Source organism: Triticum dicoccoides, chromosome 7B, assembly GCF_002162155.2.
Source record: "Triticum dicoccoides isolate Atlit2015 ecotype Zavitan chromosome 7B, WEW_v2.0, whole genome shotgun sequence".
Taxonomy (NCBI): domain Eukaryota; kingdom Viridiplantae; phylum Streptophyta; class Magnoliopsida; order Poales; family Poaceae; genus Triticum; species Triticum dicoccoides.
In genome coordinates, this window is record NC_041393.1 from 776,419,327 (window position 1) to 776,440,655 (window position 21,329).

Consider the following 21,329-nt stretch of genomic DNA (forward strand, 5'->3'; position numbering starts at 1 on the left):
ACCACCTCAGCGCTTTCCTTTGCTTGTCTTCGCCGGTGGAAATATGAATGGGATGCTTGGCTTGCTTCTCCCCACAGGAGATGCTTTGCTTTGCTTCTCTCCACTGTTGGGAGTGAGATATGCTTTTGCTATGCTTCGCTGGTGGGAGTGGGAATGGGATGCTTTGCTCCAGCTGCCAACTTTTGCCCCCATATCATCTTAACTGCTGCTGTGTAACTGCTACGGTGGCGGCTTGGCATCTGTGTAATTAATTAACTGTATGCGGGTAGCGTTGGATGGCCACCTCCCGCATCCGTGTCCGCGGACGGATGCGGGTCGGCATTGGAGTTGCCCTTATATGATTAACTAATTAGCTCGGGCCAGTGCAGCTGTTTGTCACTGTCACTATGAAGTCATCAAGTGTAGATAATGACGAGATGTGATGGTGGCAATGAGCTGCATCCACTCACACTAGAAATGTGTGATCTGTTTACCGGATCTAGAGAATATTGTGATAAGAAGACAGAGTTAAAAACTTGTTAAGCAGATTTGCTCTCCAACACCAGATCTGCTTTTTTATTTTCACTTTCCTGGCACACAACATGATTGAGTTGAATGTCCTCCTGATCTGAAGGAGGAGGAGGAGGAGGACATCCCGTCCATCTCAAAGGTTGGTGAGGTAATTCGATCGAGTTTAATATTCGTCTTCTCTAATTACACTTAGCGCTAATTAAGTCATCCATCTTGCTTGTGTCTTCCTTGTCCCACCTGCTTAAGTTTCACCTTTTCCTTATTATCACAGCAAGTTATACAATACAATAGCGATGGTAGTTGTTGCTACTTGGGGGACTTGTTTTGTAACCATTTGAATTGCAAATACAACAAATTGTTACGTTTATTTAATATGCGAAATATATAAGTCTTGAAGTGTCAACCGGCCCAGCGCGCGCCGCTGTCATTTGGCGTGCGCATGAGGCAAATGCATATCTTGGCATCAAGGAAAAGCTCAGCTGCCCTGTGGCCATAAAAAAAAATATCAATGCCCTCTTCTGTTCAGCTCAGCTGCTTTGCTTTGTCAAATAATCTACTCCTCCATGGAAAAGGAAAAGAAGCTGCTTTGCTTTGCTTTGCTTGCTCCATCGATGGGAATGTGATGCTTTGCTTTGCTTTGCTTGCTTCTCTCCACCTGATGCTTTACCCACCTCCGGCTGCCAACGAGTACCCTGTGGCTGTGGCATTGCTTCCCAAATCCCAATCCCTCCAGGCTCCAGCTCTTCCCTAGCACTGCCATCACCCCGGTCGCCGCTGCCGTCCGCTGATATTTGTCACCACCGACTACTGGGCCGTGCAGTGCATCCCATCAATCTCAGAGGTTGCTGACGCAGCGCTGTTCTATAGGTACTTAGTTAGTGTTCAAGTTTTATTTCTTTGTCTCTGTCTGCTACTTAAAACTCACTTTAATTGTCTCTAATTGTAATCACAGCGGAAGGCCAGCAAGTTGACCAATGGCGATGGTGTTGGATGCGTTTGCATCCTACATCGGAGACTACCTCAAGCAGGTGGTAGAAGATGAGCTCGGAACGATGCTGGGCGTCTCCAGCGAGATCGACAAGTTGGACAACAAGCTCCTGGACCTCAAGAACTTCCTCGCAGATGCTGATAGGAGGAACATCACCGACGAGACTGTCAAAGTCTGGGTGGGTCAGCTCAAGCGCGCCATGTATGAAGCTGCTGACATCCTTGACCTCTGCCAGCTGAAAGCCATGGAGAAGCGTGGGCCATCCTCTGTAGAAGCTGGGTGTTGCAATCCCTTGCTCTTCTGCTTGCGGAATCCCTTCCATGTTCATGAGATCGGCACCCGCATCAAGGCACTCAACCAGAGGCTCGACTCCCTCAAGGAGCGGAGCGCTGCTTTCAACTTCATCAATCTTGCGTCCTACAAGGAACATAGCAGCTCTCGTCATGGTAATCCCAGCCGTGAGACGTCGGGGGAGCTTGACAGGTCGGCTGTGGTTGGGGACAAGATCGAAGAAGACACAAGAGCACTGGTGGCCCAGATCACACGTTCTGGAAGTGAGGTCAGCAACAACATTATGGTGGTCGCTATCGTAGGTGTTGGTGGGATTGGCAAGACCACCCTCGCTCAGAAGGTCTTTAATGACGAGGCCATCCAAGGTGACTTCAGCAAAAAGATATGGTTGAGCGTCAACCAGAACTTTAGTGAGGTGGAGCTGCTGAGAAGAGCCATCATTGAAGTCAGAGGAGACGCTCAGCCAGTTGGAAATGCAAAGGCCACGCTTCAACGAACCCTCAAGGAAGCCTTGATTGGCCACAAGACCTTTTTGATAATGGATGATGTTTGGAACTATAGAGCATGGGAGGATGTGCTCAAAACGCCGTTAGTCAATGCTGCTGCTCCAGGCAGCCGCGTCCTCATCACCACCAGAGATGAAGGTGTAGCCCGAGGGGTGTCAGCTATATGGCCATACCGCCACGTCGACACATTAGCACCTGAGGATGCTTGGTTATTGCTCAAGACGCAGGTCTGTATGCAATTAAACATCAATATCTTTATCAAGGCAATAATCTATCTACATCCACTTATTAATAGTATAAGGTAGTTCTTTTAGAGAACTGTTAGGATCCTTCCAAATTAATCAGGTGTGGTTTCAATGTCTTATACGTACTACTCCCTCCGTTCCTAAATATTTGTCTTTCTAGAGATTTCAATAAGTAACTACATATGAAGCAAAATGAGTGAATCTACACTCTAAAATATGTCTATATACACCCGTATGTGGTAGTCCATTTGAAATCTCTAAAAAGATAAATATTTAAGAACGGAGGGTCCGTTCCTAAATATTTATTAAGTGCTAGTCATTTTGCTACCGCTTAGAGACTGGGCACGCCTTTTTCTAATAATGGTATAAAATATGTATTTTATTTGTACAATTCATATCACAAATATTTGTATGTAGGAGCAAGATAGGTAAATGCATTTATGACATTTTTTGACATGTACATTCTGTGATTTGAATATTTACATTGTCAAACCTAGCTTAATAAATGGACAGACAAATCAATTAGTATTCTCGTCTCTTAGAAGGTAAATTTGAGTGCCTTAAAGGAGCTTGGTTCATAGTTAATTAACTGTAGTTGTCGCTTGTATTGCATGGTTGCAGGTACTCTCAAGTGAGATAAATGAAAACCACATAAATACGCTAAAGGATATTGGACTCAAAATTATAACAAAATGTGGGTATTTACCACTTGCCGTCAAAGTAATGGGAGGACTCTTGCGTGAAAGAGGAGGGCTACGTCGTGACTGGCAGCATGTTTTGGATGATTCGAAATGGTCAAGAACTAAAATGCCTGATGAGCTTAACTATGCAGTATACTTAAGCTATGAATATATGCCTTCTTACCTAAAGCAGTGCTTTCTGTACTACTCTCTTCTTCCTAAAAGTAGAAAATTTAGTATGGATGAAGTTGTTGCAATGTGGATTAGTGAAGGATTTATTCATGGAAATTCTAATAATTTAGAAGAATTGGGAGAAAATTACTACAAGGAGTTGGTATCTAGGAACCTGATAGAGCCAGATAAATCGTATGTTGATCTATGGGTTTGCAGCATGCATGATGTTGTTCGCTCTTTTGGTCAGTATATGATTAAAGATGAAGCACTCGTAACTGAAGACGGAGACAACGATATTATTCCTAAACTTGGTTCAAAAAAGTTTCTTCGGTTGTCCATAGAAACTAACCAATCACAATCCGGTGAACTTGATTGGAAATCTCTACAGGCGCAACAGTCAGTGAGAACATTGATCTCAACTATCCAGATTAAGATGAAGCCCGGTGACTCATTGTTTACTTTTTCTAGTTTGCGGACTCTGCATATTGAATCTACAGATATGGCTGTATTGGTTGAATCGTTGCATCAACTCAAACACTTGAGGTATCTAAGACTAGTAAATGCTGATATATCTGTACTTCCAGGGAACATTGGCAAGATGAAACTATTGCAATTCCTTGTCCTTGAATGTAATAAATTGGTGAATCTTCCTGATAGCATTGTGAAGCTCGGCCAGCTGAGTTTACTTTCACTTCCCGAAGAAAGTATGGTACCTAGAGGGTTTAGAGCTCTAACAAATATGAGGAGACTAAGTATGTTTCGAGCCCACATGGATGGTGATTGGTGCAGTTTGGATGAGTTGGGGCCTCTTTCCCAACTCAGAGTTCTTGGATTAACTAAATTAGAAAATGTATCTGCCGCCTCGTTTGCTGCTAATGCTAGGCTCGACGAGAAGATGCATCTTATCTGGATATTCCTGCAATGCACAAGTAAACTGGGAGATGATGGGTTGGTCAAAGAGAAGGAAGGTGTCTCTGAGGAAGAGCAGCAGCGAATCGAGAAGGTTCACGATAAGCTCTGCCCTCCACCTGGTGTAGAACTTCTTCAAATCGAGGGGTATTTTGGTTGGCAACTCCCGAGCTGGATGATGTCCACATCAATGGTGCCCTTCAACAACTTGAAGACTATATTGTTTGATGATCTGGCTTGTTGCATACAACTTCCCAATGGGTTGTGCCAGCTCCCCAATCTGCAGATTCTACAGGTCTCCCGTGCTCCATGCATCAAACATGTTGGGACTGGATTCGTGCAGGCGACAACAGCTTCATTTCCAAGGTTAAATGAAATGATCTTGGACAGAATGGTGGACTGGGAGGAGTGGGAGTGGGAGGAGCAAGTACAAGCCATGCCCCGTTTGAGAAGGATTCAGCTCAAAAATTGCAAACTGAGGCATGTTCCTCCGGGCCTTGCCTCCAATGCAACCTCTTTGAAAATATTATTTCTAGAACATGTCAAGCAGCTCAGCTACATTGAGAGCTTCCCTTATGTTGTTGAGCTTATAGTGGATGGATGCGCCGACCTGGAGAGGATCACCAATCTCCCCAATCTGCAGAAGCTTACCATCATTAGCTGCCTGAAGTTGAAGGTGTTGGAGCATATCCCTTCACTCGAGAGGCTGCTCTTGCAGGATTACACCATGGAAAAACTCCCAGAATACATGCGAGACATAAAGGCAAGGCATTTGCAGTTATTCTGCAGGCTATGGTTGCTCTCTGCGATAGCCGTTGGACAATCTGGCACTGAGTGGGACAAGTTAAGCCAAGTGGAGCATGTCAAGGCATATGCAGGTGATGGGGACAGCCAAAGAAAATGGTACTTTTTGTACACGAGAGGAGACAACTGCAAGTTGGATTCAAATATTAGCCGCTCTACTGTGTTTGAAGGTAAAATTATACATACGAACTTTGCCGCCTTTCAACCATATATTTGTGCTGCATGATGACTGAATATACTATGTTGACATGATGACATGCAACGTATTAGCCACACAGCTGTACATCTGGATTATTCAACTTATGGCTATCATTTTCTGATTTGGTTGCACTCCTCGTGTTGCCTCGCAGTATTTCGCTTTTTAATTACTTGTTCTCCTAGGTTACCTTGAGTCTAACAGACCTAGAGCAGTAATGAGAGGCACCCCTGGCAGACTGGGCCTAGGTTACCTTGAGTCCCTTGTATGAAAGCGCATCAGTTTGCAACTCTGCATCCACACGGCCGCGAGATACTAGCATTGCTTGATGCTCTGATCGCCCACCCTCTGAGTTCCATCGCCTTCACAGCAGAGGCTCCTAGGCACATCGCAGTTTTTCTCTCATTCTCGAAGCCTCATGCATCAGTCTAATTAATTCCTATCTTTGGACAATTTTTCAACAGCTAAAATTAGGGATTTACCAATTAAGGATTAACTGATTTTCTCCAATTTAAATACATAGAAATAGAAGATAAAACGGATTTTTTGGAAAAGGATAACCCATGTCATCTTAATTTCATCAGCATTTGTGGTGGTCTTATTTGGGGTGGGGGGTTATAATTCGTCGTAGTTTTTTGCTACAACGGTTCAGCCTTGGTCATGCCTAAATCCTAGGTCCGCCACTGAGAGTGATATATGTTTGCTCTTGCCTTGCTAATTAGAGATTGTGTATAACCAGTTTTGTGTTTTTATTTCCATGCAGAAACCTTATCAACTTCTATGGTGGATGCACAAGGATTTGAGTCTGTGTACAAAATGAGAAGAAGCACCTTCAGTTACGTCTGCAGCTTGGTGAGGATCCCATTTTTGGAAAATATGATGGCAAGGGATCACACCTTTGTTGATGGGAGATTGCTGTCTTTGCAAGACGGAGTAGCTGTCGCTCTGAGGGTACTGAACTCCGGTGGCTCTCCGGTTACCGTAGGATCCTCTCTTGGTGTGAACGAGTCAACTGTGTTGCTGGTAACTCAGGTGTTTGTTGAGGCTATGTGGGACCGAGCAATGCACCACTGTAGCTGGCCTGGCTCCACTAAACTGGAGAAGATCAAGCACAAGTTTGACAAGATCCACGGCCTTCCGAACTGCTGCGGTGTTGTTCATACAGATCACATCACGTTTGGATCACAAAACCATGACCATGAGGAGAACGACGTTGTGCTAGTGCAAGCCGTTGTTGATCCCGATATGAGGATCACGGAGCTTTGGATGGACGGTGATCTCCTGGAGTGCATTGAGAAATATGCTTGGCTGAATGGCGGTAAGCTGAAGTTATCAGATGGCTCGGAGGTCGGGGAATACATCATTGGTGATGCAGGATATCCTCTTCGTCCATGGCTCCTCACACCTTACCAGTTAGAAAATGGTCTCCCACTCTCAGAGTCCAAAGTTGAATTCAACAGGAGACACTCTGCAGCTACATCCGTCGCGCCGAGGGCGTTGGCAAGGTTGAAAGACACGTGGAAGTGCCTACAGGGTGAAGGGTGGCAGCCCAATAATCAACGTGAGATGCACCGGACAATCCACACATGTTGCGTGTTGCATAACTTAGTGATAGACATGGAGGAGGATGAGGGTGCAAGCATGCCGAGCGGCCAGGAGGGGATTTACATCGAGAAAGTGTGGAAGGTAGCAGATGAGGATGCCGTCAGGGTGAGGGATGCTCTGGCCCAGCACTTGATCGGATCTGGAGGTAAAACATGAAAACTCTTATTGTGTTAAATTAAGACAACTCTCAGCGTTCTATTTACATTTAATTGTTTCCTCCTATTGATTCCATGTTCATTTCATCTGTTTGGACGCTAGTCCACACAATGGCTGCAGAGCAGGAACAAGGAGAAGTAGCAGCAGTTGCATCTGGTTCAGGAGATGGAAACAAGGAACAAGAAGGCAGATCGAGGAAAGGAGAAAGTGCATGATAGCTAGCTAGAGAGGTGAGACCATTCTTATTTCTCGCCGCGGGGACAAGTCGCAGTTCTCTTCTTAGTTCCTAGTCTGCATGTACTGTATTGGCTAAAGTGACTAGTCATTCAATTGATAGCATGATTTGGGCAGTTAATTAGCATCTCTACGACACTAGATAGGTGTTGTGTCATTTATATTGTTGGCAGTAGTAAGGTTTTGTGATTCAGAAAACGACTACTCGTAGTAATAATGTAGCTGCATGGATGTTAGGGATCAAGTAATTGATTTGGCATTCACTGCATTTTGCATTTTCAGTGACTGTCACAAGTCTCGTGCACTTCAATTCGTGACTGCTGCATGTTGCCTGGAGGTAAATTGGGGCAAGTTCAGATTCATTTTCGGTAGTTGTCATCTTGTTCTGCCACCAGTAGCAAGATGTTGTTACGGTGCTACTGCTAGCAGCGATTCCCAATCTAGTTCTTAATTTGCATCCTACGTATCAAAGTTCATTCCAGTCATACCGTTAACTCACTCGGAAGGAAGCTAAACTGATTGACTGGTGCCTATTAGCAATACGCAAAGCCAAACAAAAAACCTACACAATTGCAAGAATTCGGCAATTTAATTAGCAGATAGCTCTACACTAGGTACTACTTACTGTGTACCACGATGCACTTAATAAACCAAGCTCAAGTCTCATGATCTAGTTTAAATCTACCTTGTGGGTGAGCAGGTGGAAGCGAGACTATCCGGTTTAGCTTGGACATCCTCATCCTGTTGTGCTCATGTGGAAAAATTCAGTGCGGACCCCGGCAGAAGGTTGTCGTGTGTCAGGCGAAAAGACAAGTGTTGGGGGTAATTTATATTATTGGCAACAAGAAAAACAGAGAACAACTAGTAGTAATGTAGCTACATGGAGACGAAAGACAGTGTGTAATTTATTTTGTTTCAGTTGCTTGCTTGTAGTAACCTGAAGGAAGAAGTTGTGAACGTTTATAATGGCAGTGAGTGAGTCTTGTTTCTGGGCAGGAGCCGTTTGTGGCAGTTGTAAGCATGTGTTGTCTACGCCTACTCTGCTCGGAGAAGCGCGGAGTGGGCATTCTAGTCAGGTAGCAGGATTATGTCCGGTAAATTCAGAAACAGGTTGCTCTGTTAAGGTAGCAGCAGTATGTCTTGCAAATTCAGAAACTGTATTTGTAATTCCCTTGAGAATGGAAACCCAGATGAGGTGAATGCATACTCATATATATAGTGTCTCATCTACTACTTTATAAATCTTGATGGGAGCAGGTGGAAGGGAGCCTAGCTGGCCTAGTATAAATAAATCATGTTGCTCAGCTTGCTTACATCACATTGTATAGTTCCTTTGCGGCCTAAAATCTGTCTTCTGTTGTCATAAATCAGGCAAAGACGAGAGTGTTGTCTATTATATAGCGGTGGCAGTAGTGAGCTTTTGTGATTGAGAAAACAATTGATACAGTACTGTAGCTGCATGGAGACTGAAGTCTATTTTGTGATTCATATTTGTGTGTTGAAGGATATGTAAGCATGCAGTGAGTTTGTTTTAGCATGATTGATTCATTAGTTGTCAGTCATGGTAATCAATTTGCTGGCTCAGCCTAGTCAATTCTACTTAGACAAGACAATAAGAGCAGAGCAGAGTGTGCGATGTGCATGATTGATTCATTAGTTGTCAGTCATGGTAATCAATTTGCTGACTCAGCCTAGTCAATTCTACTTAGACAAGACAATAAGAGCAGAGCAGAGTGTGCGATGTGTTTTGTGAAGTTGAAGTTGTTAAATGATAGGCTTGTAGGAAATGTATAGGCTAGTATTTTGTGACATGTTGTCACGTATTTGTACGTACTCGTACATGTAATCTTGGGTGCGGCAGGTTGTTAGCTAGGATAGGTTTATCTTTGTATAGCTTGGAGTAGAGGCCAAGCCTAGTAACAACCTGCGCAACCTATCTTGTAATCTGACATCTCTATATAACACGAACGCGTCCCTGCCGAACAGCATACGCTTCCACAATTCTCTTTCTTTCAGAAGTTGGCATCTTGCTTCTCTCCAAGTCTTAGGGTTCCGCATGATGGTTGGATCATGTGTATGAAGAACTGAATGCGTGTTCAGTTTACACCGATGGAACTGGTGGATTCAGAAGACAAATGATGCTCTTCCTGAGGCGTGAACTAACTGTGTAATGGTACACTGACAGATGGCGTCGACCTTGACATCTTTGATCTGACTCTGCATTCAGAAGTGCCCACCTTCCTTTGAACATGGCCGTGCGATCCGATTCGCATGGAAACACTTCATCCATTCAGAAGAATGGACATTGCCACGATCTTGCAAGAAAGAGGAGAGCAGAGCTGGCGTTGCCTGTTTATTTAATTGCAGCTACACTTACACTCAAGTTGCTGTTCTTGGCAAAATTAATCAGGGATTCAGTTGAGAGGGAAGACAAGTGTTGATCAATCGAACAATACACACGATCCAAATTTTAATTAATTCAGCGGCGTGAGACTAGCAAGTTCATGTCTAAATTAGCTCTGCTTTGTAGTCTGTACAACACTAATTATTTTCAGACGATCCATGTTAATAGTGACTTAACAAATCCAGGACAGTAAGCTTTATCTTTGCTGAATACGGGTGTTTTTGTTGTATATTGTTGATAGTAAGCTTTTGAGTGAGGAGAGTAAAGACTAATAGTGATTTCTACAATTAATGTTCTTTGAGTTGGTTGCTGTAAGCTCAAGGAAGAATCTGTTTGGTGCTTTGGGCCTGTGCATCCCACATGTATCTAAGTTACTCCGAAAGAAGTTAATCTCATGGCCAGCCCTGTGGAGCCCTGTAGAGTTAGCAGCATCAGTGTTTTTGAACTTGCTCTCAAAAGCAATGATTCTTTAAGCCACTCTTGACTCTGCAGCTGCACTGATGGAGGATAGGCTCTGCACCTACTCCCAAGCTGTAGAGGAGCAGCTCGGTTTGGCATTCCCTTTCTCTGCTACTACTGATCATTTTCAGTTTCATTTCCGGTTGTTGGCACTACTAGTACTAACAAGATTGATGTTCTTAAAGAGTTGTAACTCCCAAGTTCCTCGCACTCTACTCTCAAAAGTTTGTTCTATCATTCTCAAAAAGAAAAAAAAAGCTTCTTTACTTTTGTACTATATGCTACTGATGTCACTAGAATCATAGTGTTAACTTATTCAAAAAGCAGTTAACCTCTGCAACTCTTGCAGTTAATCCCAGTTCCATCTGCAACTAATGTATGTTGAGTTTACAAGGATGGAACTGGATTCAGAAGAAAAGAGTGTTTACCCGCAAAAAAGGAAGAAGAAAAGAGTGCTGGTCCCTCAGGCGCCAAATGTGTAATGGTGCAACAGATGACGGCGCTGACATTAGCCTCGTCGGTCTGATTCTGAAGAAAACTCTCCGGCATGAACTATCCCCCGTCCTTCGCTGACGGTCTTGTCTCGAATTCTCATCGAAACACTACTTGTTCATCCATTCATCCATCCAGAAGAAAACTGACATTGTCATGATCTCGCAAGAAATAAGAGAGCAGAGTTGATGTTGCAGCTACACTTACACCCATGTTGTTGTCCTTAGCAAAAGCGCCAACACTTTCCGGAGGACGTCGACAACGAGCACGGATTCTACGCGCAAAGGAGGGCGGAGCGAGACGCCTATCGTGAGGACAGGCGTACGTGGAAGGCGGCCGCGCTCTTCAACATCGTCGAGCACAAAGAAGTGTCGACCTGGGACTCCAACAATGAACGGTGGATTGACGCCTTCATTACGACGTGGGAGGAGGAGGACATCACCGAGTCGAAGTTGGAGGAGGAGGAGGACGATGAGTACTTGAAATATGGCTATCTTTTTTTTATCTATCTATGCTATGAACTATCTATACTATCCTTATTTATCGTTTTATCGCTAACTTTTTTTAAATGATACATTTTTATTAATAAATTTAAGAAATATTACGCCGTTTAGATTTATTTCAAAAATAATACGGCATCAGCCTGAGAAAAGCCGATTGGCTTCTGTCGGCCAGCGGTAAGCCGAGTGAGCTCTTGGCTGCAGTCGAACTTATCGCCGACTTATCACTGGCCGACTGCATGCCCAGTTGGCCGACTTATCGACTGGTCATATTTCAAAAATATGACCAGTCACTAATCAGCCACTTATCGCCGACTGCAGGCGAACCTGACACTAATTAGCTTACCGCTGGCTGACTGCATGCCTACCTGGCCGACCAGCCACTAATCGGCTTACCGGTGACTGACTGGCGTCTTATTCGGCTTACCCGTAGCCGACTGAAGCCAATCGGCTTCCACAAGGCTGATACTGTATTATTTTTAAAATAAACCTAAACGGCGTAATATTTCTCAAAATTACTAAAAAAAGATGTATTAAAAAAAATAGTCTGTTTACCTATGCCTATCTATGAATTACCTTGTTTTTGCGTTTGAATGTGTATCGCGCGTTGTAAATTTTAACAACTTCGGAGGAGGAGGAGAACATCACCGAGTCAGAGGAGGAGGAGGACGACGAGTAGTTTAGCGCTTTTGCTAGAGCAGCGCGCGCACAATTTTTTGTAGCGGCCGCTGAAGCCAGCGCTCTGCGGCGTGCAAAAAGTTGCTCTTTCGGCGTTGTAAACTTATTTTAGCACGCCACGTGGATGCATGCCTGTTGGAGATGCTCTTACTTATTTTAGAGTATCATGTAACCAGTTTTGTGTTTTTCTTTCCATGCAGAAACCTTATCATCTTCTATCGTGGTTTCCTCTGTGCGACTTGCGGTAAACGTCTTGCCTTTCCTGGCCCACGTGTTCCATGTTATATAGATGGGTTGCAAGCCCTCATATGCATACAAGTTGTTGTGGAGATACATCTTGGAGGAGAAGAAATACAAGAGATAAAAGAAGATAAAGACTACATAAGTATCTTGTCTAACTACTCCTCATGCGGTTGAGAAAGATCTCCTCTCCTAGTACGCAGGAATATACGTGCAGAATATGTCACGTTTAACACCCTCCCTTAATCACAACTTCATCAAGTTGAGATTATGCTTGAAGTCTTCAAAACTTCTTGTGGTAGAGCTTTAGTGAAACCATCCGCAACTTGATCTTGAGAGTGAATAAACCGAATATCCAAGAGTTTATTTGCAACTCTTTCTCGAACAAAATGAAAATCTATCTCAATATGTTTAGTTCTGGCATGAAAGACAGGATTTGCTGATAGATTGGTAGCACCTAAATTGTCACACCACAAACATGGAGCTTTAGTGTTTTTCATACCTAGCTCTTTCAAAAGTGACTGTACCCATATGATCTCTGCTGTTGCATTTGCCAACGCTTTGTATTCTGCTTCTGTACTAGACCTTGAAACTGTAGCTTGCTTCCTTGCACTCCAAGATATCAAGTTAGGTCCAAAGAATACTGCAAAGCCACCAGTTGAGCGTCTGTCATCTAGACACCCAACCCAATCTGAGTCAGAGAAGGCACTAATAAGTGTAGAGGGTGACTTGCTGAAATTTAGACCAATGCTCAATGCATTTTTCACATATCTTACTATACGTTTTGCAGCAGTCAGATGAACAGTGGTAGGTGCATGAAGAAACTGACATACTTTGCTAACAGCAAAGGAAATGTCTGGTCTGGTCAGTGTTAAGTACTGAAGTGCACCTACCAGACTCCTGTATTTTGTACCATTTTCTGAACTCAGGAGTTCTCCTTCAGTAAGAGACAATTTTTCTGTGCTAGATAAAGGAGTAGGCGCAGGCTTACAGTTTTGCAGACCAGCCTTTTTTACTAAGTCTGCTGCATATTTTTCTTGAGAGAGGTGAAGACCATCCTTGTGTTGCTTGACCTCAATACCAAGAAAGTAATGTAGATCTCCTAGATCCTTGAGAGCAAATTCTGCACTTAAATCCTTCAAGAGTGCTGTTATTGCTTCATCAGATGAGCTTGTCACAATTATATCATCAACATATATGAGAACAAACATGGATATCCTTGACTTATTATAGATAAATAATGATGTGTCAGATTTTGAAGGAACAAAACCAAGTGCTTGCATCTTTTTACTGAGACGAGAATACCATGCTCTTGGGGCCTGTTTCAGTCCATACAATGCCTTATCAAGCTTGCACACATGAAGTGGTGCACGTGCATTTACAAACCCAGGTGGTTGTTTCATGTAAACCTCCTCTTCCAGAACACCATGAAGAAACGCGTTCTGAACGTCTAGCTGACGTAGACTCCATCCCCTGGACACAGAAATGGACAAAACAAGACGAATAGTAGCAGCTTTTACAACTGGACTAAACGTGTCCTCATAGTCAATACCATACCGTTGTTTAAAGCCCTTTGCAACGAGTCTAGCTTTGTAACGATCAATGGTTCCATCAGCTTTCCTTTTTATCCTAAAGACCCACTTACAGTCAATAAAATTTTTACCTCGTTGAGGAGGAACCAAGTGTCATGTTCTGTTTTTCTCAAGTGCCATGATTTCATCATTCATTGCTTTTCTCCAACGTGCATCACCCAAAGCATCTTCGAGAGTATTTGGCTCTCCTGGTTCACCTGTCGAACACACCAGCCCATATTTTGTAATATGCTTATAATCAATAGGTTTAATTACCCCTTGCTGAAGTCGTGTTCGGCGCGAAGTAGCAACCAGGGGCTCTGCAGAGTGCTCCGGCGCAGAGGATCCCGGGTCTGCCACAGGTTGATCCCGCCCTGATCCCGAGGAGGATTCGTCCAGGGGGCCCGAGCCCGCAGCACGCACAGGCGATGTCGGGGGCGGATTCTCTGTGGCCGTGGACCGAGGTGCAAGCGACAATTTGGCCGCAGAAGATCTGGGCCTGAGTAAATCATCATGGCCCAATGATTGCCGCCTGGGCCCCGGGCTGATAGGACCTGACCCCGCATCCGCCGGGCCAGTCGCGGCGCGCCGCTTGTAGACGCGCAGTTGGCCATCTTGCTGGACCCGGCCCAGACCAGACCCAGCCGGCCAATTGTCGGGCGCGGACTCGCGCGCGCGAGAGGAGTCGTTGCGGCCCGCCGAGATCTGCCGCGTGGTTGGCGCGGATTCATCTGCATGGCCGCCTGGTGCTGGCGCGTCCGTGCGCCCACCTGCAGCTGTCGGGACTGGTGCGTCCGGATCGCTGCCAGGCGCGGATCCCGGAGAGGATCGACTGCGCTGTTGCAGCACCTGCGCCGATCCCGAAGAGGATCTGTCCCCTGAACCAGGACACATGAAATAAGGCCCTGTTGACCCGTTTTCTTCGCCATTTTCTGTGATTTGAGCACCGCTGTTTTCTGCATTATCACAAGGCTCAAGGAGACTATCAGTAGGGTTAGTTAACATATGATCACAATTTGTAATACCCCCTTGATCATAGCCAGAGAGATGAGAGGGTAGGAGCAAAATTTCCTTGCGGAGGAGTGCGCCGGCATTGGGATGGAGATCCGCAAAGGGAAACTTGGTCTCATCAAAATCAACATCGCGAGAGATGTAAACCCTACCAGTGGAGATGTCGAGGCACTTAACACCTTTGTGTTGTGCACTATAACCAAGAAAAGCACACTGTTTTGATCTAAACATGAGCTTGCGATTGTTGTAAGGCCGAAGATTGGGCCAACAAGCACAGCCAAAGACACGGAGAGAGGTGTAGTCTGGTTTTGTGTGTAGGAGGCGTTCCATGGGTGTTTCATTGTTGATGACACGGCTAGGTAGCATGTTAATGATGTGAACAGCTGCAAGAAAAGCCTCATCCCAGAATTTTAGGGGCATGGAGGCTCCGGCTAGGAGGGCCAAGCCAACCTCTACAATGTGCCTATGCTTGCGTTCGGCCGACCCGTTTTATTGGTGAGCGTGCGGGCATGACACATGGTGAGTTATGCCTATGCTTTGGAAGAAGGAATTAAGTTTCTCGTATTCCCCTCCCCAATCGGATTAGACAGCAATAATCTTACTATCAAACTTTCTTTCAACAAGTGCTTGAAAGTTGTGAAAAACTTGAAACACATCCGATCTTTTCTTAAGGAGATAGATTCATGAAAATTTGCTATAGTCATCGATGAAACTCACATAATACGTGTGTCTTCCAACAGAAGTGGGTGCAGGCCCCCACACATCAGAAAAGATCAATTGCAAAGGTTTGGTGGAGACACTAGTAGATATAGGGTATGGTAATTGATGACTTTTAGCACACTGACATGAATCACAAATAGTTTCAATGTTGCGCTCACCAACAAACGGGAGCTTATTTTTCCTAAGTAATTTTTCAACTAAAGAAAAAGAGGCATGTCCTAAACGATCGTGCCATCGTGTGGATGAAAGCTTGATAGCACCACAAGCTTGTTTATTGAATCTTCTAAACTCCAGAATCAACGGGTAGAGCCCTCGAACGCATCTACCTCGATAGAGAACTTTCTTCGTGGCCTGATCCTTGATCAAAAAGAAATAAGGATGAAACTCGAGAAAAACATGATTATCAATGGCAATTCTATGAACGGAGAGAAGATTTTTATGAGCACTAGGAACATGCAAGATTCTCTTGAGATGAATTTTACGACTAGGGGTATTGAAAATTGAATGACCAATGTGACGTATGCCCATACCTTCACCATTAGCCGCATGAATTTGGTCCTTGCCACGATATTTTTCCTTCATGGTGACTTTCTCTAGCTCATTGGTGATGTGGTTGGTGGCGCCACTATCCACATACCAATTTGTGTCAACTCCATAGGAGCCATCGGCCGCAGCAGCAATTTTCTCTTCATCTTGCGAGGAGTCACCATCATCCTCTTCATAGTGGTACCAACAATCCTTCGCCGTGTGTCCAGGCTTGCCACAGATTTGGCAGCGAGGCAACTCCGGGCGTGATCTGTTGGAGCCGCCATTGCCACCACCGCGGCGCCCTTTGGAGTTTCCCGAGCGGCCGCCGCCGCGCGAGTTGTTGGAGTAGCCACCACCACCGGAGCCACCACCACCGGAGCCGAACCTCCCCTTGCCACGGGGAGATGGGCGCGAGCGAGAGCCACCGCCGCGGCCTCTGAACGCAGAGTTGGCCGACGATTTGAACCCACCCCCGGAGCCTTGGTACTGTGCCATGCGTTGATCAAAGTTACTGAGCATAGAGAAAAGTTCATCAAGAGTTACCGGGGTGACGCGAGCATCCAGTGCGGAGACAAGGGGCTGATAATCTTGGTCTAGCCCGTGGATGATGTAGGACATGAGCTCGTCGTCCTGGATGGGTTTGCCCGCCGCGGCGAGTTCATCGGCAAGACCTCTCATGGTGGCGAAGAAGGAGGCCACCGATTGATTTCCCTTCTGCGCATTGATCAGCGCCGTACGGATGTTGTTGACGCGACTGAGTGACTGCGACGAGAACATGCTCGCCAGTGCCACCCACAGTTCGCACGCCGTGGTGATCGTGGTCACCGTGACGAGCACCTCCTTGGAGAGGTTTTGGAGCAGGTATCCGAGGACCTGCTGGTCCTCCCTCACCCAAAGTGGATGAAGGGGATTTGGCCCAGTCGTCTCCTTGCCGGCGGCGTCCTTGCTGGTGAGGACTTTGGCCGGTTCAGTCGCCGTGCCGTCGACGTAGTGGAAGACGCCGGCGCCCCGCAGCTGCGGCGTGATCTGGGTTCGCCACAAGACATAGTTGGTGCGGGAGAGCTTCTCCGGGACTCCACCGCTGAGCGGCGACTGGAAGGAGGCGGAGGAGGAAGACATGGCTGCGCACTTGATGGAGATGGATAGGCTAGGGTTTTAGTGGAAGAAGAAGGCTCTGTATACCATGTGCGACTTGCGGTAAACGTCTTGCCTTTCCTGGCCGACGTGTTCCATGTTATATAGATGGGTTGCAAGCCCTCATATGCGTACAAGTTGTTGTGGAGATACATCTTGGAGGAGAAGAAATACAAGAGATAAAAGAAGATAAAGACTACATAAGTATCTTGTCTAACTACTCCTCATGCGGTTGAGAAAGATCTCCTCTCCTACTACGCAGGAATATACGTGCAGAATATGTCACGTTTAACATCCTCCTCTAGCCAGTAGTCTTGGGTGCTTCTTGCTGGGGTGTGTCTACTCCTGTTTTTTTATGTTTATCCTTGATCTGCTTTGTAAGAGGGTGCCCTTACCACTTTGTATCGGTTCGGTCGTATTGCTTTATATATAAAGCGGGATGAAAGCCTTTCTCGATATCATCTTGTATGGTGGATGCGCAAGGATTTGAGCCTGTGTACAAAATGGCAAGAAGTACCTTCAGTTACGTCTGCACCTTGGTGAGGATCCCATTTTTTGAAGATATGATGGCAAGGGAGCCCACCTTTGTCAATGGGAGAGTGTTGTCTTTACAAGACAGAGTGGTTGTCGCTCTGAGAATGCTGAACTCTAGTGACTCTCCGGTTACCGTAGGATCCTCTCTTGGTGTGAGCGAGTCAACTGCCTTGCTGTTAACTAAGATCCTCTCTTTGTATTTTTGTTGCCCTGCAGAAAGCTTATCATCTTGTATGGTAGACCGACGAGAATTTGAGTCTCTATGCAAAATGAGAAGAAGCACCTTCAGTTATGTCTGCAGCTTGGTGAGGATCTCATTTTTGGAAGATATGATGGCAAGGGAGCTCACCTTTGTCGATGGTAGAGTGTTGTCTTTACAAGACAGAGTGGCTGTCGCTCTAAGAATGCTGACCTCTGGTGAGCCTCCGGTTACCGTAGGATCCTCTCTTGGTGTGAGCGAGTCAACTTGCTTGCTGGTAACTAAGGTGTTTGTTGAAGCCATGCATGAGCCATCAGTTTTTTTTCTTTTTTTCGAAAAGGGGGAAAACCCCGGCCTCTGCATCAGAATGATGCATACGGCCATCTTATAAACCAAACAAAGATAGTGTCAACAAGGTTCGAAGGTCTCCAAAACAGAAAAAGTAAAACAAGCTCACACAGAGCCATAGAGTGGCTAGAAACCACAACTAGCCAAGATAAGAGGCCACAACCGGCTGGCTACCAAAGGATGATTATACTAGATGCCTATCCTATTACATGACCGTCATCCTATCAGTGCACAACTTTAAATGGCCAGGCTCCTATCCAATGGAGAAGATCAAGCGCAAATTTGACAAGATACACGGCCTGCCAAACTGCTACGGTGTTGTACATACAGCCCAAATCACATTTGGATCGCAAGATCGTGACGGTGAGGAGAATGAGCCTATGCTAATGCGAGCCATCCTTGATCCAGATATGAGGTTCACAAAGGTTTGGTTGGCTTCTGATCTCTTGGAGTTGGACTCTGGTATCTTGAAGTACTATGAGGAGGGTGCTGTGGTGAATGTCAGTAAGCTGAAGTTATCAGATGGTTCGGAAGTCGGAGATTACATAATTGGTGATGCAGGATACCCTCTTTGTCCCTGGATCCTCACACCTTACCTGTTGGAAGACGGTCTCTCACTCTCAGACGCCAAAGTTGAGTTCAACAGGAGACATTGTGCAGTGACAGCTTTTGCGCTAAGGGCGCTAACAAAGTTAAAAGACACATGGAAGTGCCTCCAGGGAGAAGGGTGGCATCCAGATAATGACATGTTGAGATGGACAATCTGGGTATGCTGCATGGTGCATAACATAGTGATAGACATGGAGGAGAATGACGAGCATCGGGAGGAAGGTGAGTATGAGGATGAGGGCCAAGAGGAGAAGGACGAAGGTGAGTATGAGGGTGAGGGCCAGGGGGAATTGCGGCAGGTAGCAGATGAGGATGCTGTCGGGGTGAGGGGTGCACTATCCCAGCACTTGATCAAGTCTGTAGGTAAATGTGCACCACTCTTTATATGTATTGGTTCGAAGACTTTGTTGTCAATTTATTTTGCTTCCATCTTTCACCTGCCACAGAGGAGGAACAAGGAGCAGAAGATAAAAACAAGGAAGAAGAAGCTCGCCGACGACAAACAGCAGATGGAGGAAAGGAGAAAGTGCATGACAGCTAGGTAGGCAGATCAGACCAAACTGCCATCTCCACAAAATCAGAATTTTTTGCTGGCTCTCATGTACGTACTTCCCTTTGTGTGCAGGCCCTGTTTGGCAATGGAGGCAGAGTGATGCTGCGGCATGAATAAAAAAAGTTGGGCCAGGAAAGAAGAGTGCCGTCGTCCATTGTGAATTACCGGCATTGTGATTTGTATTTGCGCTTTTTTGCGGCTGAGAGAACCCAGTAATTAATAATGTAGCTGCATGTGAGGAGGCTAAAGACTAGTTGTGATTTCTATATACGTATTACTTTCAATTGGTTGCTGTTATACAGTTAACTTATTCACAAGTACGTTTTTGTACTGTAGCAAGTTCTTTATTTTCTGCTTTTCCGATTCCGCACAGCATACCGCGCAAACGCGGTACACCCTTGGCGCTCATCGGATAAACCCACAGTGGGTTTTTGTTGTGCTTCTTTTTCTCCTGCGGGTTTTCCCTCATTTTGCTTGCTGTTTTTCACGTTTATTTCCTGTTTTCCTTTTCTATATTTAATTTTTACATATTATGTATCTTTTCTCTTAAAAACATATATTTTATAAAATTTCAAAAACGTGGTTAAAAAATTCATGAATATTCATTCAAATAAATTTTATAAAAATCAAAATAGTTTTTTTTATGGTTTTGTGCACGTTTTTCATGTTTTGATTTTTCTTTTCTATCTAGTTTTTATTTATTAATTTTTCATTTTGTTTTTTATGGGTTTTTTCTTCTAGATATCCGTTTTCAGTTTTTTTTACATTCTATATTTTTATACTATAAACATTTTTAATATAATATGAACATGTTTTGAATAGTGAGCTTTTATTAATTTATAAGCTTTTCATATACGATTAACCTTTTTAAAATGTATGGTAACCCTTTCTTAATATACAATTTTCCTAAAATATAGAATAAAATATTTTAAACACATACAATACATTTTTTCAATCTATTTTCTATTTGTCTAATCTTACTCCATTCATAAATATAAGATGTTCTAACTTTTTCTGAATCGGATCTATATAGACATGTTTTAGTTTGTTTGTTCAGTCATTTCAGTCCATATGAAGCCCATATTAGAATTTTTATGAACGGAGGGAGTAGGTTTTCAATTATTTAGCTATTTAAAAAATCCTACAGTTTTTTTAGGGAATCCCACATTTGGTTTTGTGGGGAAAAAACCAACATAAAAACTTACTTGACCTTAACGCCCTGGCGAACCAACCTGTGGTTGGATGGTTAGAGGGACTGTGGTATCCCCAGCCCACCAGGGTTCAAATCCTGGTGCTCGCATTTATTCCTGGATTTATTTCAGGATTTCCGGCGATGCGCTTTCAGTGGGAGGAGACGTTCCCGTCGATGACGAAGCGCCTACGGTGACTTCGTAAATCTGAAGATGATATGCCGGCTCAGTCTTTCGGAGGTGCTCATAGGGGTAAGGTGTGCGTGTGTGCGTTCATAGAGATGGGTGTATGTGCGTGTATATGAGCACTTGTGTCTGTACTGATGTTTAAAAAAAAAAGACCTTAACGCCCTGCTCATCATTATCGTCACATGCTGACGGCCCATGCGCAAAATAATTCGTGAGTTTATATGATGCCCAATGCGTTATATGGGGCGTTCAACGACCAGGGCACTCCTAATTGCCAATTCCATGTAGCGTCCTGTTTTCTTTGCGGAGCACTCCTACTGTTTTGTTTTAACAAATGTTTCTTTGGTTTACACAGTTTGGCTTAGTTTTAAATCATTTTTACATTTCGGAAAAAACATGATTTTTTACAGATAATATCTGAAAAATAATAATAGTGCAGCAAACATTTTTTAAAAACTACATGAACATTTCTAAAAAATATGCGGACATTCACATAAAAATGCATGCACGCTTTTGTAAAAATATATTCAGCGTGTATTTCAAAATATTTATCGTGTACTAAGAAAATGTCCACCATGTTTAAAAAATGTTCACCATGTTATAATGAAGATTGGCAGGCTTAAAAATATGTTCATGGTGAACTAAAAATGTCCGACACATTAAAAAAAATGT

At 44.4% G+C, this 21,329-nt stretch overlaps 1 protein-coding gene across 3 annotated transcripts; it reads left to right on the plus strand.

Annotated features, from left to right (window-relative positions):
• The first annotated feature begins 882 nt into the window (after positions 1 to 882).
• Positions 883 to 8,529, plus strand: LOC119341096 (disease resistance RPP13-like protein 4). Of its 3 annotated transcripts, none has more exons than XM_037612987.1 (6): positions 883 to 1,377; positions 1,463 to 2,522; positions 3,162 to 5,277; positions 6,067 to 7,053; positions 7,167 to 7,294; positions 7,999 to 8,529. In XM_037612987.1, exons 2-5 carry the CDS (start codon positions 1,485 to 1,487, stop codon positions 7,277 to 7,279), a joined length of 4,254 nt encoding a protein of 1,417 aa, XP_037468884.1. In that variant the 5' UTR covers positions 883 to 1,377; positions 1,463 to 1,484; the 3' UTR covers positions 7,280 to 7,294; positions 7,999 to 8,529. The 3 variants fall into 3 exon arrangements, with proteins under 3 accessions (XP_037468884.1, XP_037468885.1, XP_037468883.1); XM_037612988.1 differs by lacking the exon at positions 7,999 to 8,529 and adding an exon at positions 7,581 to 7,985; XM_037612986.1 differs by lacking the exon at positions 7,999 to 8,529 and having other exon boundaries at positions 7,167 to 7,985.
• Positions 8,530 to 21,329: the final 12,800 nt, after the last annotated feature.